This window comes from Mobula hypostoma, chromosome 13 (assembly GCF_963921235.1).
Source record: "Mobula hypostoma chromosome 13, sMobHyp1.1, whole genome shotgun sequence".
In the NCBI taxonomy this organism is placed as follows: domain Eukaryota; kingdom Metazoa; phylum Chordata; class Chondrichthyes; order Myliobatiformes; family Myliobatidae; genus Mobula; species Mobula hypostoma.
In genome coordinates this window covers 97,837,733-97,865,050 of record NC_086109.1, presented here as the reverse complement: position 1 = coordinate 97,865,050, position 27,318 = coordinate 97,837,733, and the positions used below count along the sequence as shown (strand labels likewise).

General features: G+C 47.8%; 1 protein-coding gene across 3 annotated transcripts in view; it reads left to right on the top strand.

The window, feature by feature from the left end:
• Nucleotides 1–27,318, top strand: part of homer2 (homer scaffold protein 2) — a 38,545-nt gene that overhangs the window by 2,957 nt on the left and 8,270 nt on the right. For 2 of the 3 annotated variants that reach the window (XM_063066336.1, XM_063066334.1), the window contains exons 2-7: nucleotides 1,355–1,511; nucleotides 6,641–6,772; nucleotides 7,192–7,296; nucleotides 18,164–18,285; nucleotides 18,498–18,648; nucleotides 19,458–19,568. In XM_063066336.1, coding sequence (XP_062922406.1) covers nucleotides 1,355–1,511; nucleotides 6,641–6,772; nucleotides 7,192–7,296; nucleotides 18,164–18,285; nucleotides 18,498–18,648; nucleotides 19,458–19,568 — 778 coding nt within the window. The remainder of the gene's footprint in view (nucleotides 1–1,354; nucleotides 1,512–6,640; nucleotides 6,773–7,191; nucleotides 7,297–18,163; nucleotides 18,286–18,497; nucleotides 18,649–19,457; nucleotides 19,569–27,318) is intronic. The other variant, XM_063066335.1, reaches the window with a different exon arrangement.

Genomic DNA, 27,318 nt, shown 5'->3' with positions numbered 1-27,318 from the left:
AGACCTTTCACCACTCTATGGAGGTCACCCCTCATTCTTCTGAATTCTAGTGAATACAGGCCCAGAGCCACCAATAGCATCGTATAAGCAGAACTCGCAAGAATTTTATGCATTTATACAAAATTCTACAAAAAAAAAACAATTTGAACAAAAACAAAGTCCATTTTAGTGCAAAGTGATCACAGTGTTGGTAAGATGTTGTGATTGGGGTTTTTCCGGTTGGCAAAGAAGTAGCTGTTGACTTCAAGCTTCTGTGACTCATGTCAGAAGCTGGTATGACCGAATGGTGGGGATCTTTGATGATGGACGTTTTTTGAAGCAGTGCCTCCTGCAGATACTATCAATGGTGGGGAGGGATGTACCCACAATACTGGGCTGAATCCATGACTCCCCGTAGCTTCTTCAATAGCTGCGCATTTGAATCGCGGCTATCAGACCGTGAAACGTGTAATTTTGTTATTTTGTCAGTGACAGACCACCTGCTCCCTTAAGCCTGTGTTCCTGTGCCGTGGAGCAAACTGTCTGTACCCTTGGCCAACCCTACTGCCATAAACTCTCTCAGATATAAATCATGCCGGTTTCATGTCAGCCAGCTCATCGCTATGAGGGAAGCATTTGGAGGAATGGTGGCCGCTGCTCCCTATAGGGTCAAGCAGATCGGGACAAGGAAACACTACTCAGAAAGAATATGTCAACTGCCGCTGCTCCTTTCAGTGTGACGCTGGAGACCTGCGGGCGAGCGTCCACACCGCCGGAATCATCTCTCACAATCTCTGACCATGAAACAGTTAATCTGTTTAAACTCAGCAGCCCAGGGAGACTGTAACAGTTCCCCTAGTCAATGTTTCCTCCGCTTGGAAACCTGTTATTTCTTTAGCCCAGAGGAGCTGTGACACGGATCTAGATCCGCGCAGACGGTGACTTCAGCCCGCTTAGCCCGAGGGTCGGGAAGTAGTGTGCGGACCAGGCAGGGAAGCTGGGTTACACTGGGACAATGCAGTGAATGTCCATCAGTTCTCAGGGTGGCCCACACACTTCCTGCCAATCACAGATCCTCGATATAAGGGATCCCCACTTGGCTCACCATCTTGCATTCAAAACTGTCCCACTGCAGACGGAAGTTTCTCCAGAGAGCACTGGCTGCCCAGAAGAAATGATCCAATGTGTCTGTCTCTTCGTGTTCCTTGGGCTCAGAGCCTAGACCTGACCTTTTGGAGAAAGGGAGAGCGACTGGTGCGGTGTGCCGGTGAATCCTCTTGTCCGTCACAGCTGTGGCTCTCTCAATGACACTCTCTCTCTTCACCCTCTCCCCCACCCCCACCCCTTACCCTTCTCCCCCCTCTCCTTCCTTCAGCGAGCAGCCAATCTTCACCAGCAAAGCCCACGTCTTCCAGATTGACCCCAGCACCAAGAGGAACTGGCTCCCGGCCAGCAAGCACCCACTTACCGTCTCCTATTTCTACGATGGGTCAAGGAACAGCTACCGCATCATCAGTGTGGATGGAGCCAAGGTCAGGGGCCAGGACTCAGGGTGGGGGGTGGGGTGGTGAAGGCAGTTTAGGAACAGCATGGGCTGGGGACGAGCTGTTGGTTACTGGAGTGGTTGTTTTGCAGTGGGAAGGCAGACAGAAGCAGCGGGGTGATGGAGTTTGAGGAGTGAGACATTGAGGGCGAGGATGGGAAGGTGAAGGTGTGGGGGGCGGGTGAAGGCGAGGGACTGGGGAAAGACGTGAGGGGAACCCATTGCAGGTGGGTCAGTGAAGGAGGAGTTGTTTCTGTTTTTACTGAAAGTGGGAACGAGGAAATTCTGACTGTGTTGCCATGGTTTCCACCCTGACGTGTGAACTGAATCTGTTTCTGAAGTGTCTGTGATTTTGTGGGGGTGTTACAGATTGTCGATGTAATCTCGGAATAAATGGAGCAGACTAGAGTTATACTGGCTGATCACGGGGTGGGGGTCTGAATATGGCAACTCCAGACCCCCCCCCCCCTTCGTTCTCCCCCCACAGCCCTGTAAACCTGACCCGGCTCCTCTGCAACACAACATCGATCGATCGATCTCTCTCCGGCCCCAGCATTCACCTGAGGAAAGAACCATCTCACTTTTGATTCTCTCACTGTCTACTTTCATTCTACAGAGACACAAAAGACTCTAGGTGCTACAAACTGAAGCAAATAACGATCTGCTAGAGAGTTGGGCTGCATCTGTGGGGCAGCAACTGTTGACAAAACTCTGACAAAACCCTCATTCCACCCCCACTGATTGGAATACAGGAACACCTCTTCCAACTACATAAACTGAATTCCTCCTTTATCTAAAATGAAGCTCAGCCTCCTCAATTTGTCCATATAACTGAAGTCCTTGGCATTCATCATTTTGGTGAATTTCTTCTGTGCTTTTTCCAAACCCTTCACATTCTTACAAATGTTCTGAGCCCCTGACTGTAGACAAACCAATGTTTCACTGTAGCCTCTTCGCTCCCACTGGAGGCAGAAGGACCATGACGTCTGGGGTTTGAGACCCTGCATGATGAGAGGGGAGATGGCCAGTGGATAGACATAAAGTATGGACTGAGATAGTCTGGTTGAAATGGATAGAAACAGGTGGAATGGGGGAGATGAATCTTGGGAACATGGGGGATGGAGGGGGGATGAATCTTGGTAACATGGGGGATGGAGGGAGATGAATTCCTTGGTGACATGGGGGATGGAGGGGGGATGAATCTTAATAACATGGGGGATGGAGGGAGATGAATTCCTTGGTAACATGGGGGATGGAGGGGGGATGAATCTTGGTAACATGGGGGATGGAGGGGGGATGAATCTTGGTAACATGGGGGATGGAGGGGGGATGAATCTTGGTAACATGGGGAATGGAGAGGAGAAGGACGGATCTTGGTGACATGGGGGAGGGCCAGGGGATGAATTCCTTGGTAACATGGGGGATGGAGGGGGGATGAATCTTGATAACATGGGAGATGGAGAGGGGAGAGACAGATCTTGGTAACATGGGGGATGGAGGGGGGATGAATCTTAATAACATGGGAGAGGGAGAGGAGAGGGACGGATCTTGGTGACATGGGGGAGGGCCAGGGGATGAATTCCTTGGTAACATGGGGGATGGAGGGGGGATGAATCTTAATAACATGGGGGATGGAGGGGGAGGCATGGATCTTGGTGACATGGGGGAGCGACGGGGGATGAATTCCTTGGTAACATGAAGGATGGAGGGGGTATGAATCTTGGTAACATGGGGGATGGAGAGGGGAGGGACAAGGAGATGAATCATTAACATGGGCCAGCCACTTCACCTTTTTTGATTTAATTACATTTTATTCCACAAACTCTGTAAGAGTGAGTGTTATTTCCTACCTTAAATTTATAGATAGTGATTGTAAATATGTAAGGTCAAATTTCCGTAACCCAAATGCAAAGGTTGTCCGTGTCAGTCAATCACTCTGTCTGGTATATCCTCAAAACAAACTGTCAGATTAGTGAGACACAATATCTCCCTTACAAAGTCATGTTGCCTAATCAGTTCTGATTTTCCTGTCCCTCAGAATTTTCTCCAATAGTTTCACTGTGAGCTAATGTAAAGCTTTTCCCTGCTACCTTGAATAAATTCATTTTTACATTATATGTTAATGATATGGATGGATGGAATTGATGGCTTTGTTGCGAAGTTTACAGACAGTACAAAGATAAGTGGAGGAGCAGGTCATTTTGAGGAAGTGGAGAGGCCACAGAAAGTCTTAGACAGATTAGGAGAATAGGCAAAGAAGTGGCAAATGGAAAACAATGTCGGGAAGTGTATGGTCATGCACTTTGGTAGAAGAAATGAAAGGATTGATTATTTTCTAAATGGAGAGAAAGTACAAAAACCTGAGGTGCAAAGGGACTTGGGAGTCCTCGTGCAGGATTCCCTAAAGGTTAATTTGCAGGTTGAGTCTGTGGTGAGGAAAGCAAATGCAATGTGAGCACTGATTTCAAAAGCACTAGAATATAAAAGCAAGGATGTAATGTTGAGACTTTATAAAGCACTGGTGAGGCCTCACTTGGAGAATTGAGAGCAGTTTTGGGCCCTTTATCTTAGAGAGGATGTGCTGAAACTGGAGAGGGTTCAAAGGAGATTCACGAAAATGATTCCAGGATTGAATGGCTTGTCATATGAAGAGCGTTTGATGGCTCTGGGGTTGTACTTACTGGAATTCAGAAGAATGAGAGGTAAGCTATCAAATGGTGAAAGGCCTAGGGACACAGCCTCAGAATGAAGGGGCACCTTTTAAATGGAGATGAGGAGAATTCTCTTTAGCCGGAGAGAGGTGACTCTGTGGAATTTGTTACCACAGGCAGCTGTGGAGGCTAAGTCTTTATGTATATTTAAGGCAGAGGTTGATAGATTCTTGATTGGTCAGGGCATGAAGGAATACAAGTAGAAGGCAGGAGATTGGGACTGAGAGGAAAATTGGATCAGTCATGAAGAAATGGTCAAATGAAGATGGGCCAAATTGTCTAATTCTGCTCCTGTATCTTATGATCTTATAAATGAGGATATTGGTGGGACTGGATAGGCTGAGCTGTATAGCCTGGAGTGAAGGGTGATCTGTAAAATCATGAGGTTAAGATGAAAGGTCACAGTCCTTTCCCCAGGATCAGGGAATCTAAAAAAGAGAACCCAGGTTTAAAATCTAAAGGGGACTTGAAGGGCAAATGTTTGGAAGGTAGTGGGTATATTGAACGACCTGACAGGGGTGAGTATTATTAAGATTTTTAAAACAAATCAATAGGTAAATGAATTGGAAAAGATTAGAGGGAAATGGGTTGAATGCAAGCGAATAAGACTGGCTTTGGAAGACAGCTTGGTTGGCATGGACATTGGGCCAAGAGTGCTGTACCACTGCAAAGTGTGGGGCCAGTGAGGGACCAAAGAGATCGTCCATGTCAAGTGCCTGAGGCTCTTGTACTTTGTACTCAGCTTTAACAAAGAGGTGCTGCTGTAATCTCAGTGACAGGAGATGGTTGAGAAATTGGGATAAAAATGGAGCAACAGAAGGTGTAGTGAAAGTAGGTAAGTCCCCAAGAGGGTATTAGTGCGAGGGGTTCAGAAGTACTGGCCATAATTGTCCGATTATTCCACGGTAGGAATCAGGTATCAGAGGACTAGAACAATGAAGCTATTTAAATCTTACTCCAAAAGTAAGATGTGACTTCAGACCAGTGAGGTCACTCTGGGAATGCCGTGAGTAACAGTGAAGTTAGTTGTATACAGAATGGAAGCTTTGCGCCGTATTTGTAAATATTGGATTCAAGGTCAGTTTGGGCAATATCCCTGAGATCTTGCTATGCCTGGGTCAAAGGTTTTGGATCATTACAGAGATGAAGCTGCAGAGTGATCAAGACTAGGAGCTAAATATCCAATATTTCCAGAGGGACATTTCCCACAGATTGAAGCATGAACAATGAAACTCTGATAGTTAAAACAAAGAGGGAAAATGGGGAACTGCAGTCTCATTTAAATAGCATCAGGAATGGGCAAAGTTATAGACGATGTGCTATAGGGTATCAATGGGGACAGACAAAGGCAAAAAGATTCAAAGCCATGTCTGAAAAATCTATTGGAATTCTTGTTGTTTTTTTTTTGACGATTTAACTGAAAAATATAAAAGGGAGAACCAGTTGTTGTTGAAGTGGGTTTTTCAGAAACAGATAAAAGATCAGTGTGCAAAATGAAAGGTGCCCGGGAGTAATGTACATACGGATTTGAGTTGAAAACTGGTTGACAGATGGAAACAGATTAAACAGTTTTTTTTTGGTTGGCTGCTGGTAGTTAGGAGGGTTCAGCAGGAATCAGTGCTGGTAGTTAGGAGCATTCAGCAGGGATCGATCAGTGCGAGTAGTTAGGAGGGTTTGGCAGGGATCGATCAATGCTGGTAGTTAGGAGGGTTCAGCAGGGATCAGTGCTGGTAGTCAGGAGGGTTCGGCAGGGATCAGTGCTGGTAGTTAGGAGGGTTCGGCAGGGATCAGTGCTGGTAGTTAGGAGGACGGCAAGGATCGATCAGTGCTGGTAGGAGTGTTCGGCAGGGATCAGTGCTTGGGTCAGTTAGTCAGTGATCTGAATATAATATTGAGAACATGGGACATTCAATACAGTGTAATAGGGTGCTGGGGGGTGGGGGGGGATGTGCAGACCAGAAGGGGAGTGGAGCAGGATGCCTGGGGGAGGTTGGGACATCTGGGTGTGACAGACCCCAAGGACAGTACAGCAGGGTGCCATGGTGAGCTGGGGACCCCAGGGGAAGTATAAACTCAGGGGACAGTGGAGCAGTGTGTCGGAAGAGTGGGGACCCCAAATGGAGTGGGTTTCTGAAGGACAGTGAGTGAAGGGGGCAAATGGAGCCCAATGGGGACCCCAGGTGCAGTGGAGCAGGATGCCTGGGTGGTGGGGACCACAGGGGGAGTGGGGAATTCCAGGGTTAGTGGGGCAGGATGCTGGGGAAGGTGGGGACCATAGTATGAAGGGGGTCCCCAAGAGCAGTGGAGCAGGGTGCCGGTGGGGAGCGGGGGGAGGGTTTGACCACAGGGCCCAGTGAGAAGGAGAAACAGTTTAAAAGAAATGAATGTCGTTTTTCTCTCACCCCAGGTGATCATAAACAGCACAGTCACCCCAAACATGAACTTCACCAAAACCTCCCAGAAGTTCGGCCAGTGGGCTGACAGCCGGGCCAACACCGTGTTCGGTCTCGGCTTCCCCTCCGAACAGCAGCTCAGCAAGGTGGGCTGGGGAAGGGGAAGCGCTTACCTGGGTGCATGGGGGATTGGAGAGGGTGAGAGGGTTTGGAGGTGTGTGGGGGACTGGAGGGGATGAGGGTGATTGGAGGGGTGAGGGGGATTGGAGGGGATGTGGGTGAATGGAGGGGTTGAGGGGATTGGAGGGGATGAGGGTGATTGGAGGGGATGAGGGTGATCGGAGGGGGTGAGGGAGATCGGAGGGGGTGAGGGAGATCGGAGGGGGTGAGGGAGATCGGAGGGGGTGAGGGGGAGCAGTTTGAGGGGGTGTGAGATGAGACAGGAGGGATGTGTTGGGGAGAAAGGTTGGGAGGGTGTTAGTGTGTGGGGTGCGGTAGGGGATGTGAAATACCTCTGACCCCCCCGCCCACCACCGTTAACCGTTATCACCTTCACATTTTCCAGTTTGCCGAGAAGTTTCAGGAAGTGAAAGAAGCGGCGAAAGTGGCTCGGGAACGGTCGCAGGAAAAGGCAGAGAGTGCCAGTACTCACTCGCACGTGGGTACCGGGGTGGGTCGGTGCAGTGAATATTGCCGCGATAACTACCCCCTGACCCTGGGGTTGCTGCCACTGTTCTCAGTGTCTAATGTGACCCCCGGGGGTGATCTGTCAGGGGTTTCCGGCAGAAGCTGAGGCACAAAACCTGCTTTTCCACACTGTGGGTTCATTTTAATGATTTGTTGTCATCGTCTGGTCAGCAAGTGTTTAATTAGATTACATTTCGTTAACACGGTTTCTAAGCTGCAGCTGAGGTCAATGACTTGGCTGAAAGTGTGGGTGGTGGGTTAACACCGGAATCCCACTCCCAGGGCCGAAATGTCAAAACCCACAGGGCATACATTTAATGTGAGATGCAAAAGTCCAGACAAGATGTGCAGGCCAAGTACTTTCCTGAGGACAGTGGGTGCTGAGGGTTGCGAGTGGCTGGAGTGGAGGTGGCTGTGTTTAAGAGGCTGTTACACACAGGAATGGAGACTGACGGACTGTGTGCAGGCAGGGAGGGTTTGCACTCAGCCTCAGCGTTTAACACTGCAGGCCAGAGGGTCTGTCTGGTTGATGTCCATTGCCCCAAATTCAAGCAGGTGCTCACACTCACCAAATGGTACCAATCCCTCCTCCTGTCATCAAGTACTGCGAACCTCTGAACACCCTCCACCTGTTCTACCACTCTCCCTCACTGGGTTCCCCCCTCCTTCATACTGATTCCTCTATCTCCTTAACCCCTCCATGTCCCTGTACTGACCTCGCTACCCGCCTGTACTAACCCTCTTGGTCAAGGGCAGGATGTGCCTTATGAGCCTGATTGAATTCTTTGAGGATGTAACAAAACACATTGATGAAGGTAGAGCAGTGGATGTAGTGTATATGGATTTCAGCAAGGCATTTGATAAGGTTCCCCATGTGAGGCTCATTCAGAAAGTAAGGAGGCATGGGATCCAAGGAGATCTTGCTTTGTGGATCCAGAATTGGCTTACCCATAGAAGGCAAAGGGTGGTTGTAGATGGTTTATATTCTTCATGGAGGTCAGTGACCAGTGATGTTCTGCAGGGATCTGTTCTGGGACCTCTCCTGCTTGTGATTTTTATAAATGACCTGGATAAAGAAATAGAAGGGTGAGTTAGTATGTTTGCTGATGACACAAAGGTTGGTGTGTTGTGGATAGTCTGGAGGGATATCAGAGATTACAGTGGGACATCAATAGGATGTAGAAGTGTGCTGAGAAGTGGCAGATGGACTTCAACCCAGATAAGTGTGAGGTGGGTCATGTTGGAAGGTCAAATTTGAAGGCAAAATATAATATTAATGGTAAGACTCTCGGCAGAGTGGAGGATCAGAGAGATCTTGGGGTCCATGTCTATAGGATACCCAAAGCTGCTGCACAGGTTCACAGTGTTGTTAAACATAGAAACATAGAAAATAGGTGCTGGAGTAGGCCATTCGGCCCTTCGAGCCTGCACCGCCATTTATTATGATCATGGCTGATCATCCAACTCAGAACCCCGCCCCAGCCTTCCCTCCATACCCCCTGACCCCTGTAGCCACAAGGGCCATATCTAACTCCCTCTTAAATATAGCCAATGAACTGGCCTCAACTGTTTCCTGTGGCAGAGAATTCCACAGATTCACCACTCTCTGTGTGAAGAAGTTTTTCCTAATCTCAGTCCTAAAAGGCTTCCCCTCTATCCTCAAACTGTGGCCCCTCGTTCTGGACTTCCCCAACATCGGGAACAATCTTCCTGCATCTAGCCTGTCCAATCCCTTTAGGATCTTATACGTTTCAATCAGATCCCCCCTCAATCTTCTAAATTCCAACGAGTACAAGCCCAGTTCATCCAGTCTTTCTTCATATGAAAGTCCTGCCATCCCAGGAATCAATCTGGTGAACCTTCTTTGTACTCCCTCTAAGGCAAGGATGTCTTTCCTCAGATTAGGGGACCAAAACTGCACACAATACTCCAGGTGTGGTCTCACCAAGGCCTTGTACAACTGCAGTAGTACCTCCCTGCACCTGTACTCGAATCCTCTCGCTATAAATGCCAGCATACCATTCGCCTTTTTCACTGCCTGCTGTACCTGCATGCCCACTTTCAATGACTGGTGTATAATGACACCCAGGTCTCGTTGCACCTCCCCTTTTCCTAATCGGCCACCATTCAGATAATAATCTGTTTTCCTATTTTTGCCACCAAAGTGGATAACTTCACATTTATCCACATTAAATTGCATCTGTCATGAATTTGCCCACTCACCCAACCTATCCAAGTCACCCTGCATCCTCTTAGCATCCTCCTCACAGCTAACACTGCCACCCAGCTTCGTGTCATCCGCAAACTTGGAGATGCTGCATTTAATTCCCTCATCCAAGTCATTAATATATATTGTAAACAACTGGGGTCCCAGCACTGAGCCTTGCGGTACCCCACTAGTCACCGCCTGCCATTCTGAAAAGGTCCCGTTTATTCCCACTCTTTGCTTCCTGTCTGCTAACCAATTCTCCACCCACACCAATACCTTAACCCCAATACCATGTGCTTTAAGTTTGCACACTAATCTCCTGTGTGGGACCTTGTCAAAAGCCTTTTGAAAATCCAAATATACCACATCCACTGGTTCTCCCCTATCCACTCTACTAGTTACATCCTCAAAAAATTCTATGAGATTCGTCAGACATGATTTTCCTTTCACAAATCCATGCTGACTTTGTCCGATCATTTCACTGCTTTCCAAATGTGCTGTTATCACATCTTTGATAACTGACTCCAGCAGTTTCCCCACCACCGACGTCAGGCTAACTGGTCTATAATTCCCCGGTTTCTCTCTCCTTCCCTTTTTAAAAAGTGGAGTTACATTAGCCACCCTCCAATCCTCAGGAACTAGTCCAGAATCTAACGAGTTTTGAAAAATTATCACTAATGCATCCACTATTTCTTGGGCTACTTCCTTAAGCACTCTAGGATGCAGACCATCTGGCCCTGGGGATTTATCCGCCTTCAATCCCTTCAATTTACCTTACACCACTTCCCTACACTAACATGTATTTCGCTCAGTTCCTCCATCTCACTGGACCCTCTGTCCCCTACTATTTCTGGAAGATTATTTATGTCCTCCTTAGTGAAGACAGAACCAAAGTAATTATTCAATTGGTCTGCCATGTCCTTGCTCCCCATAATCAATTCACCTGTTTCTGTCTGCAGGGGACCTACATTTGTCTTTACCAGTCTTTTCCTTTTTACATATCTATAAAAGCTTTTACAGTCCGTTTTTATGTTCCCTGCCAGTTTTCTCTCATAATCTTTTTTCCCCTTCCTAATTAAGCCCTTTGTCCTCCTCTGCTGAACTCTGAATTTCTCCCAGTCCTCAGGTGAGCCACTTTCTCTGGCTAATTTGTATGCTCCTTCTTTGGAATTGATACTATCCCTATTTCTCTTGTCAGCCACGGGTGCACTACCTTCCTTGATTTATTCTTTTGCCAAACTGGGATGAACAATTGTTGTAGTTCATCCATGCAACCTTTAAATGCTTGCCATTGCATATCCACCGTCAATCCTTTAAGTGTCATTTGCCAGTCTATCTTAGCTAATTCACGTCTCATACCTTCAAAGTTACCCCTCTTTAAGTTCAGAACCTTTGTTTCTGAATTAACTATGTCACTCTCCATCTTAATGAAGAATTCCACCATATTATGGTCACTCTTACCCAAGGGGCCTCTCACGACAAGATTGCTAATTAACCCTTCCTCATTGCTCAAAACCCAGTCCAGAATAGCCTGCTCTCTAGTTGGTTCCTCGACATGTAGGTTCAAAAAACCATCCCGCATACATTCCAAGAAATCCTCTTCCTCAGCACCTTTACCAATTTGGTTCACCCAATCTACATGTAGATTGAAGTCACCCATTATAACTGCTGTTCCTTTATTGCACACATTTCTAATTTCCTGTTTAATACCATTTCCGACGGTACACAACTCCCACCAGCGTCTTCTGCCCCTTAGTGTTACGCAGCTCTACCCATATCGATTCCACATCTTCCTGGTTTATGTCCTTCCTTTCTATTGCGTTAATCTCTTCTTTAACCAGCAACGCCACTCCACCTCCCCTTCCTTCATGTCTATCCCTCCTGAATATTGAATATTCCTGAACGTTGAGCTCCCATCCCTGGTCACCCTGGAGCCATGTCTCTGTGATCCCAACTATATCATAATCATTAATAACAATCTGCACTTTCAATTCATCCACCTTATTACGAATGCTCCTTGCATTGACACACAAAGCCTTTAGGCGCTCTTTTACAACTCTCTTAGCCCTTATACAATTATGTTGAAAAGTGGCCCTTTTTAATGCTTGCCCTGGATTTGTCGGCCTGCCACTTTTACTTTTCTCCTTTGTACTTTTTGCTTCTACCCTCACTTTACACCCCTCTGTCTCTCTGCACTGGTTCCTATCCCCCTGTTGTGAACTAACCTCCTCACGCCTAGCCTCTTTAATTTGATTCCCACCCCCCAACCATTCTAGTTTAAAGTCACCTCAGTAGCCCCCGCTAATCTCCCTGCCAGGATATTGGTCCCCCTAGGATTCAAGTGTAACCCGTCCTTTTTGTACAGGTCACGCTTGCGCCAAAAGAGGTCCCAATGATCCAAAAACTTGAATCCCTGCCCCCTGCTCAAATCCCTCAGCCATGCATTTATCCTCCACCTCATCGCATTCCTACTGTCACTGTCGCGTGGCACAGGCAGTAATCCCGAGATTACTACCTTTGCAGTCCTTTTTCTCAACTCCCTTCCTAGCTCCCTATATTCTCCTTTCAGGACCTCTTCCCTTTTCCTACCTATGTCATTGGTACCTATATGTACCACGACCTCTGGCTCCTCACCCTCCCACTTCAGGATATCTTGGACACGATCAGAAATATCCCGGACCCTGGCACCAGGGAGGCAAACTACCATCCGGGTCTCTGGACTGTGTCCACAGAATCGCCTATCTGACCCCCTTACTATTGAGTCCCCTATCACAACTGCCCCCCTCTTCCTTGCCCTACCCTTCTGAGCTACAGGGCCAGACTCTGTGCCAGAGGCACGGCCACTGTCGCTTCCCCCGGGTAAGCTGTCCCCCCCAACAGTACTCAAACAGGAGTACCTGTTGTTAAGGGGCACAGCCACCGGGGTACTCCCTATTACCTGACTTTTCCCCTTCCCCCTCCTAACCGTGACCCACTTGTCTGCCTCCCGTGGCCCTGGCGTGACCACCTGCCTGCAACTCCTCTCTATCACCTCCTCACTCTCCCTGACCAGACAAAGGTCATCGAGCTGCAGCTCCAGTTCCGTAACGTGGTCCCTAAGGAGCTGCATCTCGATGCACTTGGCGCAGATGTAGATGTCCGGGAGGCTTGGAGACTCCAGGGCCTCCCACATCCGACACCGAGAACAGCAAACTGCCCTCACATTCATACTGCCCCTCTCCTCAAATAACAACAGAAAATGAATGCCAAACCTTCCTCGCCTCGCCCGTTTCCGCCTAAGCCCGTTGAGCCAAAGCCCTTAAGTCTTCACTCTGCTCCTGGCTCACTCTGCCGCCCGCAAACTACACTGCCCGCTCTATGAGGCTTTGTTCCTTAAGAAGGCGTATGGTGTGTTGGCATTCATCAACTGTGAGATTGAGTTCAAGAGCCGTGAGGTAATGTTACAGTTATACAAGACATTTGGTCAGACCCCACTTAAAGTACTGTGTTCAGTTCTGGTCACCTCACTACAGGAAGGATGTGGATACTATAGAGAGAGTGCAGAGGAGATTTACAAGCATGTTGCCTGAATTGGAGGGTGTACCATATGAGAATAGATTGAGTGTGCTTGGCCTATTCTCCTTCGAGCAATGGAGGATGACTGGTGACCTGATAGAGGTCTATAAGATGATGAGAGGCATTGAGCATGTGGATAGCTAGTGGCTTTTTCCCAGGGCTGAAATGGCTAACACGAGGGGGCATAGTTTTAAGGTGCTTGGAAATAGGTAGTGAGGGGATGTCAGGGGTAAGTTTTTCACACAGAGTGGTGGGTGGAATGCACTGATGGTGACAGTGGTGGAAGGTCTCCTAACAGACTCTTAGATAGGTACATGGAACATAGAAAAATAGAGAGCTACAGGGTAGGGAAATTCTAAGCAGTTTCTAGAGTAGGTTACATGGTCGGCACAACACTTTGGGCAGAAGGGCCTGTCATGTGCTGTAGATGTCTATGTTCTGTGTTCTCTATGCCCTCCATACTGATCCCATTAATCTCCCTTTCCCCCCATACTGAACACTCTATCCTCCCTTACTGACCCCTCTATCCCTGGTACTAAACCCCTCTATGCCCCGCTCCCAATCCCACTATCCCCCACTCACTGACCACACTATCCCCCTAACCGATCCCTCTATTACCCCTAGCTGACCCCTCTATCAACCCCATACTGACCCCTCTATTCCTCCTTATTGACTATCCCCCCAACTCCCCACTCTATCCACTGATCTGACCCTTCTATTCCCCCACGTACTGACCCCTCTGTCCCCTCTATCTCTCCATACTGACCTCTCTATCCCCTGTACTGACCGCTCTAGCCTCCCCTTCTGATCCCCCATTCCCCAATCCCCTCCATACTGACGCCTTTATCTCCTCCATACTTACTCCTCTATTCCCCCGCTGACCCTTCTTTTCCCGTCACATACTGACCTATCTTTTCCCCTCACATACTGACCCATCTATCCCCACTAACTCCTTCTCTCCCCCGTACTAACACCTCTGTCACCTCCGTTCTGAATCCTATATCCTCCCAGCACTGAACCCTCCATTCCCCCGTACTATCCCACTGTATTGACCCCTCTATCCTAAATGGACCTCGCTATTCCCTCTCAGACTGACCCCAGTATCCCCAGGTACTAACCCATTCTATCCCCCTGTACTGAACTCTCTTTCCGCAACCCCCTTACTGAACCCTTTATTCCCCCCTGAACTGAATCCTACCTCCCCCCACTGAACCCTCCATCCCCCCGTGTACTATCCCACACTATCCTCCCCAATCGACCCTCTATCCCCCCTTATACTGACACCACTATCCTACTAGACTGAGACCAATATCCCACAGTGTTGACCTCTCTATCCTCCTGAACGGACCCCTCAAACCCCCGGTACTGACCCCACTATCCCACTCTATTGTTTCCTCAATCACCCCTCATAATGACTCTTTCATCCCACCGTACTGACCCCTCTATCCCCCCTCATACTGACTCCACTATCCCGCCGGTACTGACCCCTCTATTCCCTCCACACTGACAACTCTATCCCTCCAATACTAACCACTCTATACCCCCTCATACTGACCACATTATCTCTCTGTACTGACCCCACTATCCCCCATACTCCTTTATCCTCCCTATACTTACCCATCGCCCCATTCTGATCCCTCTGTTCCTCCATTCTGACCACTCTACCCCCTCATACTGACCACTCTATACCCCCTCATACTGACCATACTATCTCCCCATACTGACCCACTATCCCCCCCATACTGACTCCTCAAGCTCCCCCATACTCCCCCCTCCATCCCCTGTACTGACCCCTCTGTTCACCCCATTCTGACCCCTCTATCCCCACCCCTCCGTACTGATCCCACTATCTCCCTATACTGGCACCACTATGCCTACATAGTGACCCCTGTATTATCCTGAACGGACCCCTCAATCCCCCCATACTGACCCCTTTTCCCCCCATACTGAACTGAACCCTCTACTGCCCCATATTGACCTCTATATCAACCAGTACCGAACCCTCTATCCCTTCTCTTACTGACCCACTATCCCACTGTATTGACCCCTAATGGAGCCCTCATCCCCCCTTGTATTGACCCCTCTAACCCCCATACTGACCCTTCTGTTCCCCCCATATTGACCACTCTATCACCCCCATACTGACACCACTATCCCATCTTATTGACCCCTCAATCCCCCAGTACTGACCCCTCTGAGGATGTAACTATGAAAATGGACAAGGGAGAGCCAGTGGATGTAGTGTACCTGGACTTTCAGAAAGCCTTTGATAAAGTCCCACATTGGAGATTAGTGGGCAAAATTAGGGCACATGGTATTGGGAGCAGAGTACTGACATGGATTGAAAGTTGGCTGGCTGACAGAAAACAAAGAGTAGCGATTAACGGGTCCCTTTTGGAATGGCAGGCAGTGACCAGTGGGGTACCGCAGGGTTCAGTGCTGGGACCGCAGCTGTTTACAATATATATTAATGATTTAGGTGAGGGAATTAAAAGTAACATTAGCAAATTTGCCGATGACACAAAGCTGGGAGGCAGTGTGAAATGTGAGGAGGATGTTATGAGAATGCAGGGTGACTTGGACAGGCTGGGTGAGTGGGCAGATGCATGGCAGATGCAGTTTAATGTGGATAAATGTGAGGTTATCCACTTTGGTGGTAAGAATGGGAGGCAGATTATTATCTAAATGGAGTCAAGTTCGGAAAAGGGGAAGCACAACGAGATCTAGGTGTTCTTGTACATCAGTCACTGAAAGCAAGCATGCAAGTACAGCAGGCAGTGAAGAAAACTAATGGCATGCTGGCCTTCATAACAAGGGGAATTAAGTATAAGAGCAAAGAGGTCCTTCTGAAGCTGTACAGGGCCCTGGTGAGACCACACCTGGAGTAGTGTTCAGTTTTGGTCTCCAACTTTGAGGAAGGACATTCTTGCTATTAAGGGAGTGCAGCGTAGGTTCACAAGGTTAATTCCCGGGATGGCGGGACTGTCATATGATGAAAGATTGGAGCGACTGGGCTTGTATACTCTGGAATTTAGAAGGTTGAGAGGGGATCTTATTGAAACATATAAGATTAAGGGATTGGACACGCTGCAGGCAGGAAGCATGTTCCTGCTGATGGGTGAGTCCAGAACCAGAGGCCACAGTTTAAGAATTAGGGGTAGGCCATTTAGAACGGAGTTGAGGAAAAACTTTTTCACCCAGAGAGTGGTGGATATATGGAATGCTCTGCCCCAGAAGACTGTGGAGGCCAAGTCTCTGGATGCTTTCAAGAAAGAGATGGATAGAGCTCTTAAAGATAGCGGAATCAAAGGTTATGGGGATAAGACAGGAACCGGATACTGATAGTTGATGATGATGATCACAGTGAATGGTGGTGCTGGCTCAAAGGGCCGAATGGCCTACTCCTGCACCTATTGTCTCTCCTCCTCATACTGACTGCACTATCCTCTTGTACTGACCTCATTACCCTCCCATACTGACTGCACTATCCCACCATATTGACCCCTCTATCTCCCTCCCGTGCTGACCACTCTCCTCCATACAGACCCCACAATTCCCCCCTGTATTGAAACCTCTATCCTCCCAAACTGACCCCTCTATTCCCCCTCATACTGACCCCATTATCCTCCTGTACTGACCCCTCTATCCCCCACTACAGTCGCCTCTATCCTCCCTGCTGATGCCTCTATCCCCCCATATGGACCCTTCTGTCTCCCTGTACTGACCTCTCTGTCCCACCCATAATGACCACTGTATCCCCCTCATACTGAACCCACTATCCCACTGTACCAACCCCTCGAATTTCTCCACCTACAATACTGACCCCTCCATCATACTGACCCCACTATCCCAATGTTCTGTCGTAAACAGACCCTTTTATCCCCCCTCATACTGACCCCACTACCCCCCCAGTACTGACCCCACTATCCCCCTGGTACTGACCCCTTTATTCCCCCGGTACTGACCACACTATCCCACCTTATTGACCCTCAATCCCCTGGTATTGACCCCTCTATCCCCCCCTTACTGTCCACTCTGTCCCATGCCCCTGGTACTGACCCCAGTATCTCCCCATATTGACTCCCCTACCCCCCATTCTGACCCCTCTATTCCCCCCTCACTGAACCCTCCATCTGTCCACCCATACTGAATCCTCTATCCCACTGTGCTCACTCCTCTATCTTCCTGCATGGACCCCCTCTATTACCCCCCCCCCAGTACTGACCCTTCTATCCCCTCCTGTACTGAACCTTCTATTGTCCCAAAATGACCCTTTCATGCCCCCACTCGTACTGACCACTCCCCCCCCCATACTGGTCCTCTGTCCCCCCCCCCCCGTACTGAATCCCCGAACTAACCCCTGTATCTCCATGTATTGAACCCTCCAACCCCCCATACTGACCCTTCTATCGTCCCCATACTAACCCCTCTATCTCCCGTTCAGACCCTTCTATCCCCCATAATGACCCCCGTATACCCTGTACTAACCCCTCCACCCCCCCATAGTGGCCTCTCTATCCCCCCGTACTGACTCCCTGTCCTCCTATACTGACCCCACTATTCCCCTGTACCGTATCCCTCCATTCCGTCCCCGCTATCCTCTGTAGTGACCCCTTAATCCCCTCCTGTACTGACCCCTCTATTCTCCCCATACTGACCCCTTTATCCCCTCTAGTGATCTCTATCACCCCCGTACTAACTCCTCTATCCTCCGTACTGACCTCTCTATTCCCCCCCCGTACTGACTCCTCTATCCCCCATACTGACCCCTCTATCCCCTCTATAGTGACCTCTATCATCCCCGTACTGACCTCTCTATCTTCCCCGTAATGGCCTCACTATCACCCCCCGTACTGACACCTCTATCCCCCTCCGTACTGACCCTACTATGCCCTAATCGCCCCGTGAACTGTCCCGATTCTAGCGGCTGCTAGACTACCGAATTTAGCAAGAACAGCCGGGCTTGTGATCGTTGTTTCTCGCTGCCGTACACTGCAGCCCCTGGGGTCAGTGTGTCAATGATGGGCTTGCGCTGGGGAACCCGAGGACCTTTCTGATTTTACAGTTTTATTCCGGTAATTTTTAGGAGTCTGGCCACGAAGCCCCGACCTCGCCACAGGCATCAAATGTGAATGGCACCGAGGAAGAGAAGGGGAGTCGCTCGCCCCCCATTGAATCCCTGTTAAAGAGCAACAATCACCGCATCAAGTGAGTCCATGAAGAGCGGCAGAGCGGCAGAGCGGCCTGTCTCTGGGGCTGTCTCCGCTCTGCTCTCTCGAGGCACTCGGGAAGAGACCATCCGGGGCAGGAGGTTCTCAGGGTAGAGGGTCCGAGGATGTATCTGTGAGTGGGGGATGGAGGGGAGGGAGAGAGTGTTTCCGGAGCCTTGACTCTATCTATCCCCTCTCGCCTTCCCCCAGCCCGGTGAAGAAGTGGGAACAGGAGCTGCGGACTCTGGGCGAGAGCAACGCCCGGCTGAGCGCAGCGCTACAGGAGTCAGCCAGCACCGCCGAGCACTGGAGGAACCGGCTGCAGGGCTGCAAGGAGGAGGGAGACAGGCTGCGGGAGAAGGTGAGAGAGGGCGGGGAGCTGGACCCAATGGAGGGGGAGGAAATAGCCCTCTCCCCTCCAAACACACCCTCCCTCCCTCTTCTTTCTAAACTTACCACCTCCCTCCCTCTCCCTTCCAACCACATGCTTTCCCCCCTCCCTCCCCTACTTCCCTCCATCCACAACATCCCCTCCCGTTGCTGCAATACAGGCATTGACAGGTTCCCAGGTGGGTGGTCCCAAGGGGCTTGGACCATCTAGAAAAAAATCAGAGACACCCCCACACCCCTCCCAACACCTCTGCCTTGTTTCGGAGTTCCTTCCTTTCTCCTCTGCCCCGGAACCCCACTCACCCATCGGATCTGTGTGAAGTTCCTCCCTGGCCAAATCTCAGCTCTGTCCCTGAGAAATCACTGTGTCTCAGAGAACCACACTTGGCAGTGACCAAGAGAAGAATCCACCATCCTTACAGCTGCTATCACCCAGCCCCTACCACTAGGTCCCAAAAATAACCGACTTGCTCAGTTGATTGGATGATTCTGAAATCCAACCCAAATCCAAATATGTTGGTTTAGATCTCTCAATATCCTGATGAAGGGTCTTGTCCCAAAACTATTGATTTCTATTGATGCTACCTCACTTACTGAATTCCTCCAGCATTTTGTGTGTGCTGGCCTGACTTGCCAGCATCTGCAGAATCTCTGGTGTTTATGTTGTAAATCTGTGTGTGGATTTGTTAGGAATAGTTCCTAGCTCTCAGGAAGATGCTGGGAATTTTGTTTACTGGACCCTGGTGACCTCCAACACTTCCCCTCTACCTTCTCCTCCAGATCATGGAACTGGAAGCTGAGAGCATCGACATCAACAAGGAGAGAGAGCAGAATTCACGGCTCAGCCAGACGGTGCGGCTGCTGGAGGCTGAGATTGCCGAGAAGGAGCAGGTTTGTGGGAATATTTCACTGGAAGGCCTCTCCCTCACCCGAGCTCAATGACTGGAGTGGGAGTGAGACTGAGGACAGTGTGGCTCCAGTTAGGGTTAGAACCAGGTCAGAGGTGAAGGTGAACTCTCTTCAGGAACCATGGAGGTAGAGGAGAAGTGAACACAAGCTGCCTGAGTCTGCGAGGTCCTCAGCTCAGGAATAGGACGAGGGGCACAAATGTTTGGAGGGATGTGTGGAGCAGTGAGGAGGGTGCTCGGCCTTGTGGACTGGAGTGTGTGGGTGACCTTTTGGGCTCCCTTAGTGTTGGGGGAGAGTGGTTGCTGTGAGTTCAACACCCTGGAGTTGGACAAAGATCCCCAAACCTCACCTTGGATCAAGACAATAGCTGCAGGCAGAATTTAAGGATGGGTATTTTGTCTACACCCACCTCTTAAAGAACCTCCACCTAAAGGAGTGACAGGTGACTCAATCCTTTAGATTTCCAGGAGAGAAGGGAACAGAAGAGGCGAGCTGTGTTGATGGCGGATCCGTAAGTTAGTGGAACAGAAAGGAGATTCTGTGGACAAGAATGAGTTTCCCGAATGGTATGTTGCCTCCCAGGTGCCGGGGTCTGGGACATCTCAGATCAAGTCCTCAGCATTTTTAAGTGGGAAGGTGAACAGTCAGAGGTCATGGTCCATGGGTAGGCCGAGTGACGAGGTTCTGCAAAGGTAGTTAGGTGATAAGTTAAAGGGCAGGACTACCAGGATTGCTACCTATGCCACATGCTAGTGAGGCCAGAAATGGGAAGATTATGCAAAACATTGAGCTGCTAAACTGTGCTTCATTGCTCCACAACAATGACAATAAAGATATTCTATTCTGTTCTATTAATATGTGGCTAAGGAGTTGGTGTAGGAAGAAGGGTGTAAGATTTTTGGATTATTAGGTTCCCTTCCAGAGAATGTGGGACCTGTACAGAAGAGACACTTTGCACCTAAACTGGGAGGGAATGAATACCCTAGCGAGAAGGCAGGAAGGTTTGCTGGCATTGCCTGGGCTGGGGGTTGGGGGGGGGGGGTCGGGGGTAGCAGGTTTAAGCTAGAGTTGCAGGGGGATGGGAACCAGAGTGCCAGAATAGAGAGTGGGGAGGTTGTAGAGACAGATATTAGTAAGATCTCAGGCAAAGTCAGGAATCAAAAGGTTAAGCATGGTGCAACTAGTGTCCTAAGCTGCATATATTTCAATGCAAGAAGTATCATAGGAAAGGTGGATTAGCTTAGGGCATGGATAAACACCCGGAATTATGATATTGTAGCCATTAGTGAGACTTAGTTCAGGAGGGGCAGGACCGGCAGCTCACCACTCCATGGTTCCATTGTTTTAGATGTGACAGAACGAGGGGAATTAAAGGATATGGTATTATGAGTCAGGGAAAAAGTCACAGCAGTGCCCCATCAGGAGAGACCGGAGAACTTGTCTAGTGAGGTGTTATGGATGGAACTGAGAAATAAGAAAAGTATGATGACATTAATGGGGTTACGACCGGCTGGTGGCACAATGGCATCAGCGCCAGACTCCGGAGTGAAGGTTCCGGAGTTCGAATCCAAGTCGGGCCACCCCCCGAACACACTTTCCATCTGTGCCGGGTTGATCATCGAGCTAGCCACTCGGCCTCGTAAGAAAAAAAAGGGTCGAGTCAGGAACATTCATATCGTGACCCGGTTAATCCGAAAGGAGACCAATCCTGACACCACGCGCCAGACAAGAATGGCTGACTGACTGGTGCGATACACTAAAAAAAATGGGGCTATATTACAGACCATCCAACAGTCCAATGGATTGAGCGAAACAAATTTGTAGAGAGATCACAGACTGTTGCAAGAAACATAAGGTTGTTCTAGTAGGTGATTTTAACATTCCACATATTTTCTGGGAATCCTATACTGTCAAAGGACGAAATGGGATAGAGTTTGTCCATATAACACTATAACCATATAACAATTACAGCACGGAAACAGGCCATCTCGGCCCTTCTAGTCCATGTCGAATGCTTACTCTCACCTAGTCCCATCTACCTGCACTCAGCCCATAACCCTCCATTCCTTTCCTGTCCATATACCTATCCAATTTTCTTTTTAAATGACAAAATTGAACCTGCCTCTACCACTTCTACTGGAAGCTCATTCCACACAGCTACCACTCTCTGAGTAAAGAAGTTCCCCCTCATGTTACCCTAAACTTTTGCCCCTTAACTCTCAACTCACGTCCTCTTGTTTGAATCTCCCCTACTCTCAATGGGAAAAGCCTATCCACGTCAACTCTATCTATCCCCCTCATAATTTTAAATACCTCTATCAAGTCCCCCCTCAACCTTCTACGCTCCAAAGAATAAAGACCTAACTTGTTCAACCTTTCTCTGTAAAAGCTGTAAAAGCTTTTATAGATATGTAAAAAGGAAAAGACTGGTAAAGACAAATGTAGGTCCCCTGCAGACAGAAACAGGTGAATTGATTATGGGGAGCAAGGACATGGCAGACCAATTGAATAATTACTTTGGTTCTGTCTTCACTAAGGAGGACATAAATAATCTTCCAGAAATAGTAAGGGACAGAGGGTCCAGTGAGATGGAGGAACTGAGTGAAATACATGTTAGTAGGGAAGTGGTGTTAGGTAAATTGAAGGGATTGAAGGCAGATAAATCCCCAGGGCCAGATGGTCTGCATCCTAGAGTGCTTAAGGAAGTAGCCCAAGAAATTGTGGATGCATTAGTGATAATTTTTCAAAACTCGTTAGATTCTGGACTGGTTCCTGAGGATTGGAGGGTGGCTAATGTAACCCCACTTTTTAAAAAAGGAGGGAGAGAGAAACCGGGGAATTATAGACCGGTTAGCCTAACGTCGGTGGTGGGGAAACTGCTGGAGTCAGTTATCAAGGATGTGATAACAGCACATTTGGAAAGCGGTGAAATGATCGGACAAAGTCAGCATGGATTTGTGAAAGGAAAATCATGTCTGACGAATCTCATAGAATTTTTTGAGGATGTAACTAGTAGAGTGGATAGGGGAGAACCAGTGGATGTGGTATATTTGGATTTTCAAAAGGCTTTTGACAAGGTCCCACACAGGAGATTAGTGTGCAAACTTAAAGCACACGGTATTGGGGGTAAGGTATTGGTGTGGGTGGAGAATTGGTTAGCAGACAGGAAGCAAAGAGTGGGAATAAACGGGACCTTTTCAGAATGGCAGGCGGTGACTAGTGGGGTACCGCAAGGCTCAGTGCTGGGACCCCAGTTGTTTACAATATATATTAATGACTTGGATGAGGGAATTAAATGCAGCATCTCCAAGTTTGCGGATGACACGAAGCTGGGTGGCAGTGTTAGCAGTGAGGAGGATGCTAAGAGGATGCAGGGTGACTTGGATAGGTTGGGTGAGTGGGCAAACTCATGGCAGATGCAATTTAATGAGGATAAATGTGAAGTTATCCACTTTGGTGGCAAAAATAGGAAAACAGATTATTATCTGAATAGTGGCCAATTAGGAAAAGGGGAGGTGCAACGAGACCTGGGTGTCATTATACACCAGTCATTGAAAGTGGGCATGCAGGTACAGCAGGCGGTGAAAAAGGCGAATGGTATGCTGGCATTTATAGCGAGAGGATTCGAGTACAGGAGCAGGGAGGTACTACTGCAGTTGTACAAGGCCTTGGTGAGACCACACCTGGAGTATTGTGTGCAGTTTTGGTCCCCTAATCTGAGGAAAGACATCTTTGCCAAAGAGAGAGTACAAAGAAGGTTCACCAGATTGATTCCTGGGATGGCAGGACTTTCATATGAAGAAAGACTGGATGAACTGGGCTTGTACTCGTTGGAATTTAGAAGATTGAGGGGGGATCTCATTGAAACGTACAAGATCCTAAAGGGATTGGACAGGCTAGATGCAGGAAGATTGTTCCCGATGTTGGGGAAGTCCAGAACGAGGGGTCACAGTTTGAGGATAGAGGGGAAGCCTTTTAGGACCGAGATTAGGAAAAATTTCTTCACACAGAGAGTGGTGAATCCGTGGAATTCTCTGCCACAGCAAACTGTTGAGGCCAGTTCATTGGCTATGTTTAAGAGGGAGTTAGATATGGCCCTTGTGGCTGCGGGGGTCAGGGGGTATGGAGGGAAGGCTGGGGCAGGGTTCTGAGTTGGATGATCAGCCATGATCATAATAAATGGCGGTGCAGGCTCGAAGGGCCGAATGGCCTACTCCTGCACCTATTTTCTATGTTTCTATGTTTCTATGTAACTTAGGTGCTGAAACCCAGGTAACATTCTTGTAAACTTCTGTACTCTCTCTATCTTGTTGACATCTTTCCTATAATTCGGTGACCAGAACTGTACACAATACTCCAAATTTGTCCTTACCAATGCCTTGCACAATTTTAACATTACATCCCAACTCCTATACTCAATCTTCTGATTTAAAAAGGCCAGCATATCAAAAGCTTTCTTCACCACCCTATCCACATGAGATTCCACCTTCAGGGAACTATGCACCATTATTCCTAGATCACTCTGTTCTACTGCATTCCTCAAGGCCCTACCATTTACCATGTATGTCCTATTTTGATTAGTCCTACCAAAATGTAGCACCTCTCATTTATCAACATTAAACTCCATCTGCCATCTTTCAGCCCACTCTTCCAACTGGCCCAAATCTCTCTGCAAGCTTTGAAAGCCTACTTCATTATTCACAATGCCACCTATCTTAGTATCATCTGCATACTTACTAATCCAATTTACCACCCCATCATCCAGATCATTAATGTATATGACAAACAACATTGGACCCAGTACAGATCTCTGAGGCACACCACTAGTCACTGGCCTCCAAACTGACCAACAGTTATCCACCACTACTCTCTGGCATCTCCCATCCAGCCACTGTTGAATCCATTTTACTACTTCAATATTAATACCTAACAATTGAACCTTCCGAACTAGCCCTCCGTGTGGAACCTTGTCAAAGGCCTTACTGAAGTCCATATAGACAACATCCACCACTTCACCCTCGTCAATTTTCCTAGTAACCTCTTCAAAAAATTCAATGATATTTGTCAAACATGACCTTCCACGTACAAATCCATGTTGACTGTTCCTAATCAGACCCTGTCTATCCAGATAATTATATATACAATCTCTCAGAATACTTTCCACTAATTTACCCACCACTGACGTCAAACTTATAGGCTGATAATTGCTAGGTTTACTCTTAGAACCCTTTTTAAACAATGGAACCACATGAGCAATACGCCAATCCTCCGGCATCATCCCCGTTTCTAATGACATTTGAAATATTTCTGTCAGAGCCCCTGATATTTCTACACTAACTTCCCTCAAGGTCCTAGGGAATATCCTGTCAGGACCCGGAGACTTACCCACTTTTATATTTCTTCTTTAATCATCATAGTTTCCATACCCACCCTACTTGTTTCCCTTACCTTACACAATTCAATATCCTTCTCCTTATAGAATACCGAAGAAAAGAAATTGTTCAAAATCTCCCCCTCTCTTTTGGCTCTGCACATAGCTGTCTACTCTGATTCTCTAAGGGACCAATTTTATCCCTCACTATCCTTTTGCTATTAATATAATAGTAGAAACTCTTGGGATTTATTTTCACCTTACTTGCCAAAGCAACCTCATATCTTCTTTTAGCTTTTCTAATCTCTTTCTTAAGATTCTTTTTACATTCTTTATATTCCTCGAGCACCTCAATTACTCCATGCATCCTATATTTATTGTAGATCTCTCTCTTTTTCTGAACCAAGTTTCCAATATCCCTTGAAAACCATGGCTCTCTCAAACTTTTAACCTTTCCTTTCAACCTAACAGTAACATAAAGATTCTGCACCCTCAAAATTTTACCTTTAAATGACCTTCATTTCTGTATTACATCCCTCCCATAAAACAATTTGTCCCAATCCACTCCTCCTAAATCCTTTTGCATCTCCTTAAAGTTAGCCTTTCTCCAAACAAAAATCTCAACCCTGAGTCCAGTCCTATCCTTCTCCATAATTATATTGAATCTAATGGCATTGTGATCACTGGACCCGAAGTGCTCCCCAACAAATACCTCCGTCACCTGACCTATCTCATTCCCTAACAGGAGATCCAACACTGCCCCTTCTCTAGTTTGTACCTCTATGTGTTGCTGCAAAAAACTATCCTGCACATATTTTACAAACTCCAAATCATCCAGCCCTTTTACAGAATGAGTTTCCCAGTCTATGTGTGGAAAATAAAAATCTCCCACAATGACAACCTTGTGCTTACTTCAAATATCTGTTATCTTCTTACAAATTTGCTCCTCCAATTCTTGCTCCCCAATAGGTGGTCTATAATACACCCCTATAAGCGTCACTACACCTTTCCCATTCCTCAATTCCTCCCAAATAGCCTCCCTAAATGAGCCCCCTAATCTATCCTGCCAAAGCACCACTGTAATATTTTCTCTGACAAGCAATGCAACACCTCCCCCTCTTGCCCCTCCAATTCTATCACACCTGAAGCAACAAAATCCAGGAATATTTAGTTGCCAATCACACCCCTCCTGCAACCATGTTTCACTAATAGCTACATCATCATATTTTCAGGTATCAATCCATGCTCTAAGCTCTTCCACCTTTCTTACAATGCTCCTAGCATTAAAATAGATGCATTTAAGAAACTCTCCACCTCTTACTCTCTTTTTATCCCTAATGGTGCAACCAACTTTGTTACCTTTTTCTTCCTTCTCCCCCACATCTTCGGTCTGAGTGCTCCTGATCTCTGTCTCCTGCCTATCCTCCCTCACACACTGTCTACTAGCTTTCTCTATTTGTGAACTAACCTCCTCTCTCCTAGTCTCTTCAATTTGATTCCCACCCCCAACCATTCTAATTTAAAGTCTCCCCAGAAGCCTTCACAAATCTCCCCTGTCAAATGTATTCAGGAAAGTTTTCTTAATCAGTACATAGAAGTCCCAACAAGAGAGTGTGTGATACTGAATCTGCTATTAGGGAATGAGACAGGGCAGGTGACAGGTTTGTGTAGGGGAATACTTTGCATTGTGACCACAATGCCATCAGTTTCAAAGTAACTATGCAAACATATAGGTCTGGTCTGCAGGTTGAGATACCACATTGGATAAAGGCCAAGTTTGATGGTATCAGAAGTGATCTGGCAAGTGTGGATTGGGACCGGCTGTTTTCTGACAAAGATGTATGTGATAAGTGGGAGGCCTCCAAAGAGCAAAATTTTGAGAGCAAGTTTTTTTTGACGAAGTTACCAGGAATGTGGATGACGGTACGGCAGTGGAATTGCCTACATGGATTTCAGCCAATCGTCATTCAAGATGAGGTAGTAGATTGGATTAGACATTGGCTTTGTGGGAGAAGCCAGAGAGTGGTAGTGGCAGGTTGTCTCTCTAACTGGAGGCCTGTGACGAGTGGTGTGCTGGAGGCATTAGTGTTGGGTCCATTGCTGTTTGTCATCTATATCAATGATCTGGATGATAATGTGATTAACGGGATCAAAAAATTTACGGATGACACCAAGATTGGGTGTAGTGGACAAGGAGGAAGGCTATCATGGCTTGCAGAGGGATCTGGATCAGCTGGAAAAATAGGCTGAAAAATGGCAGATGGAATTTAATGCAGTCAAGTGTGAGGTATTGCACTTCAGTAGGACCAACCAGGGTCAGTCTTACACGTGGACGGTAGGGCAGTGAGTAGTACAGTAGAA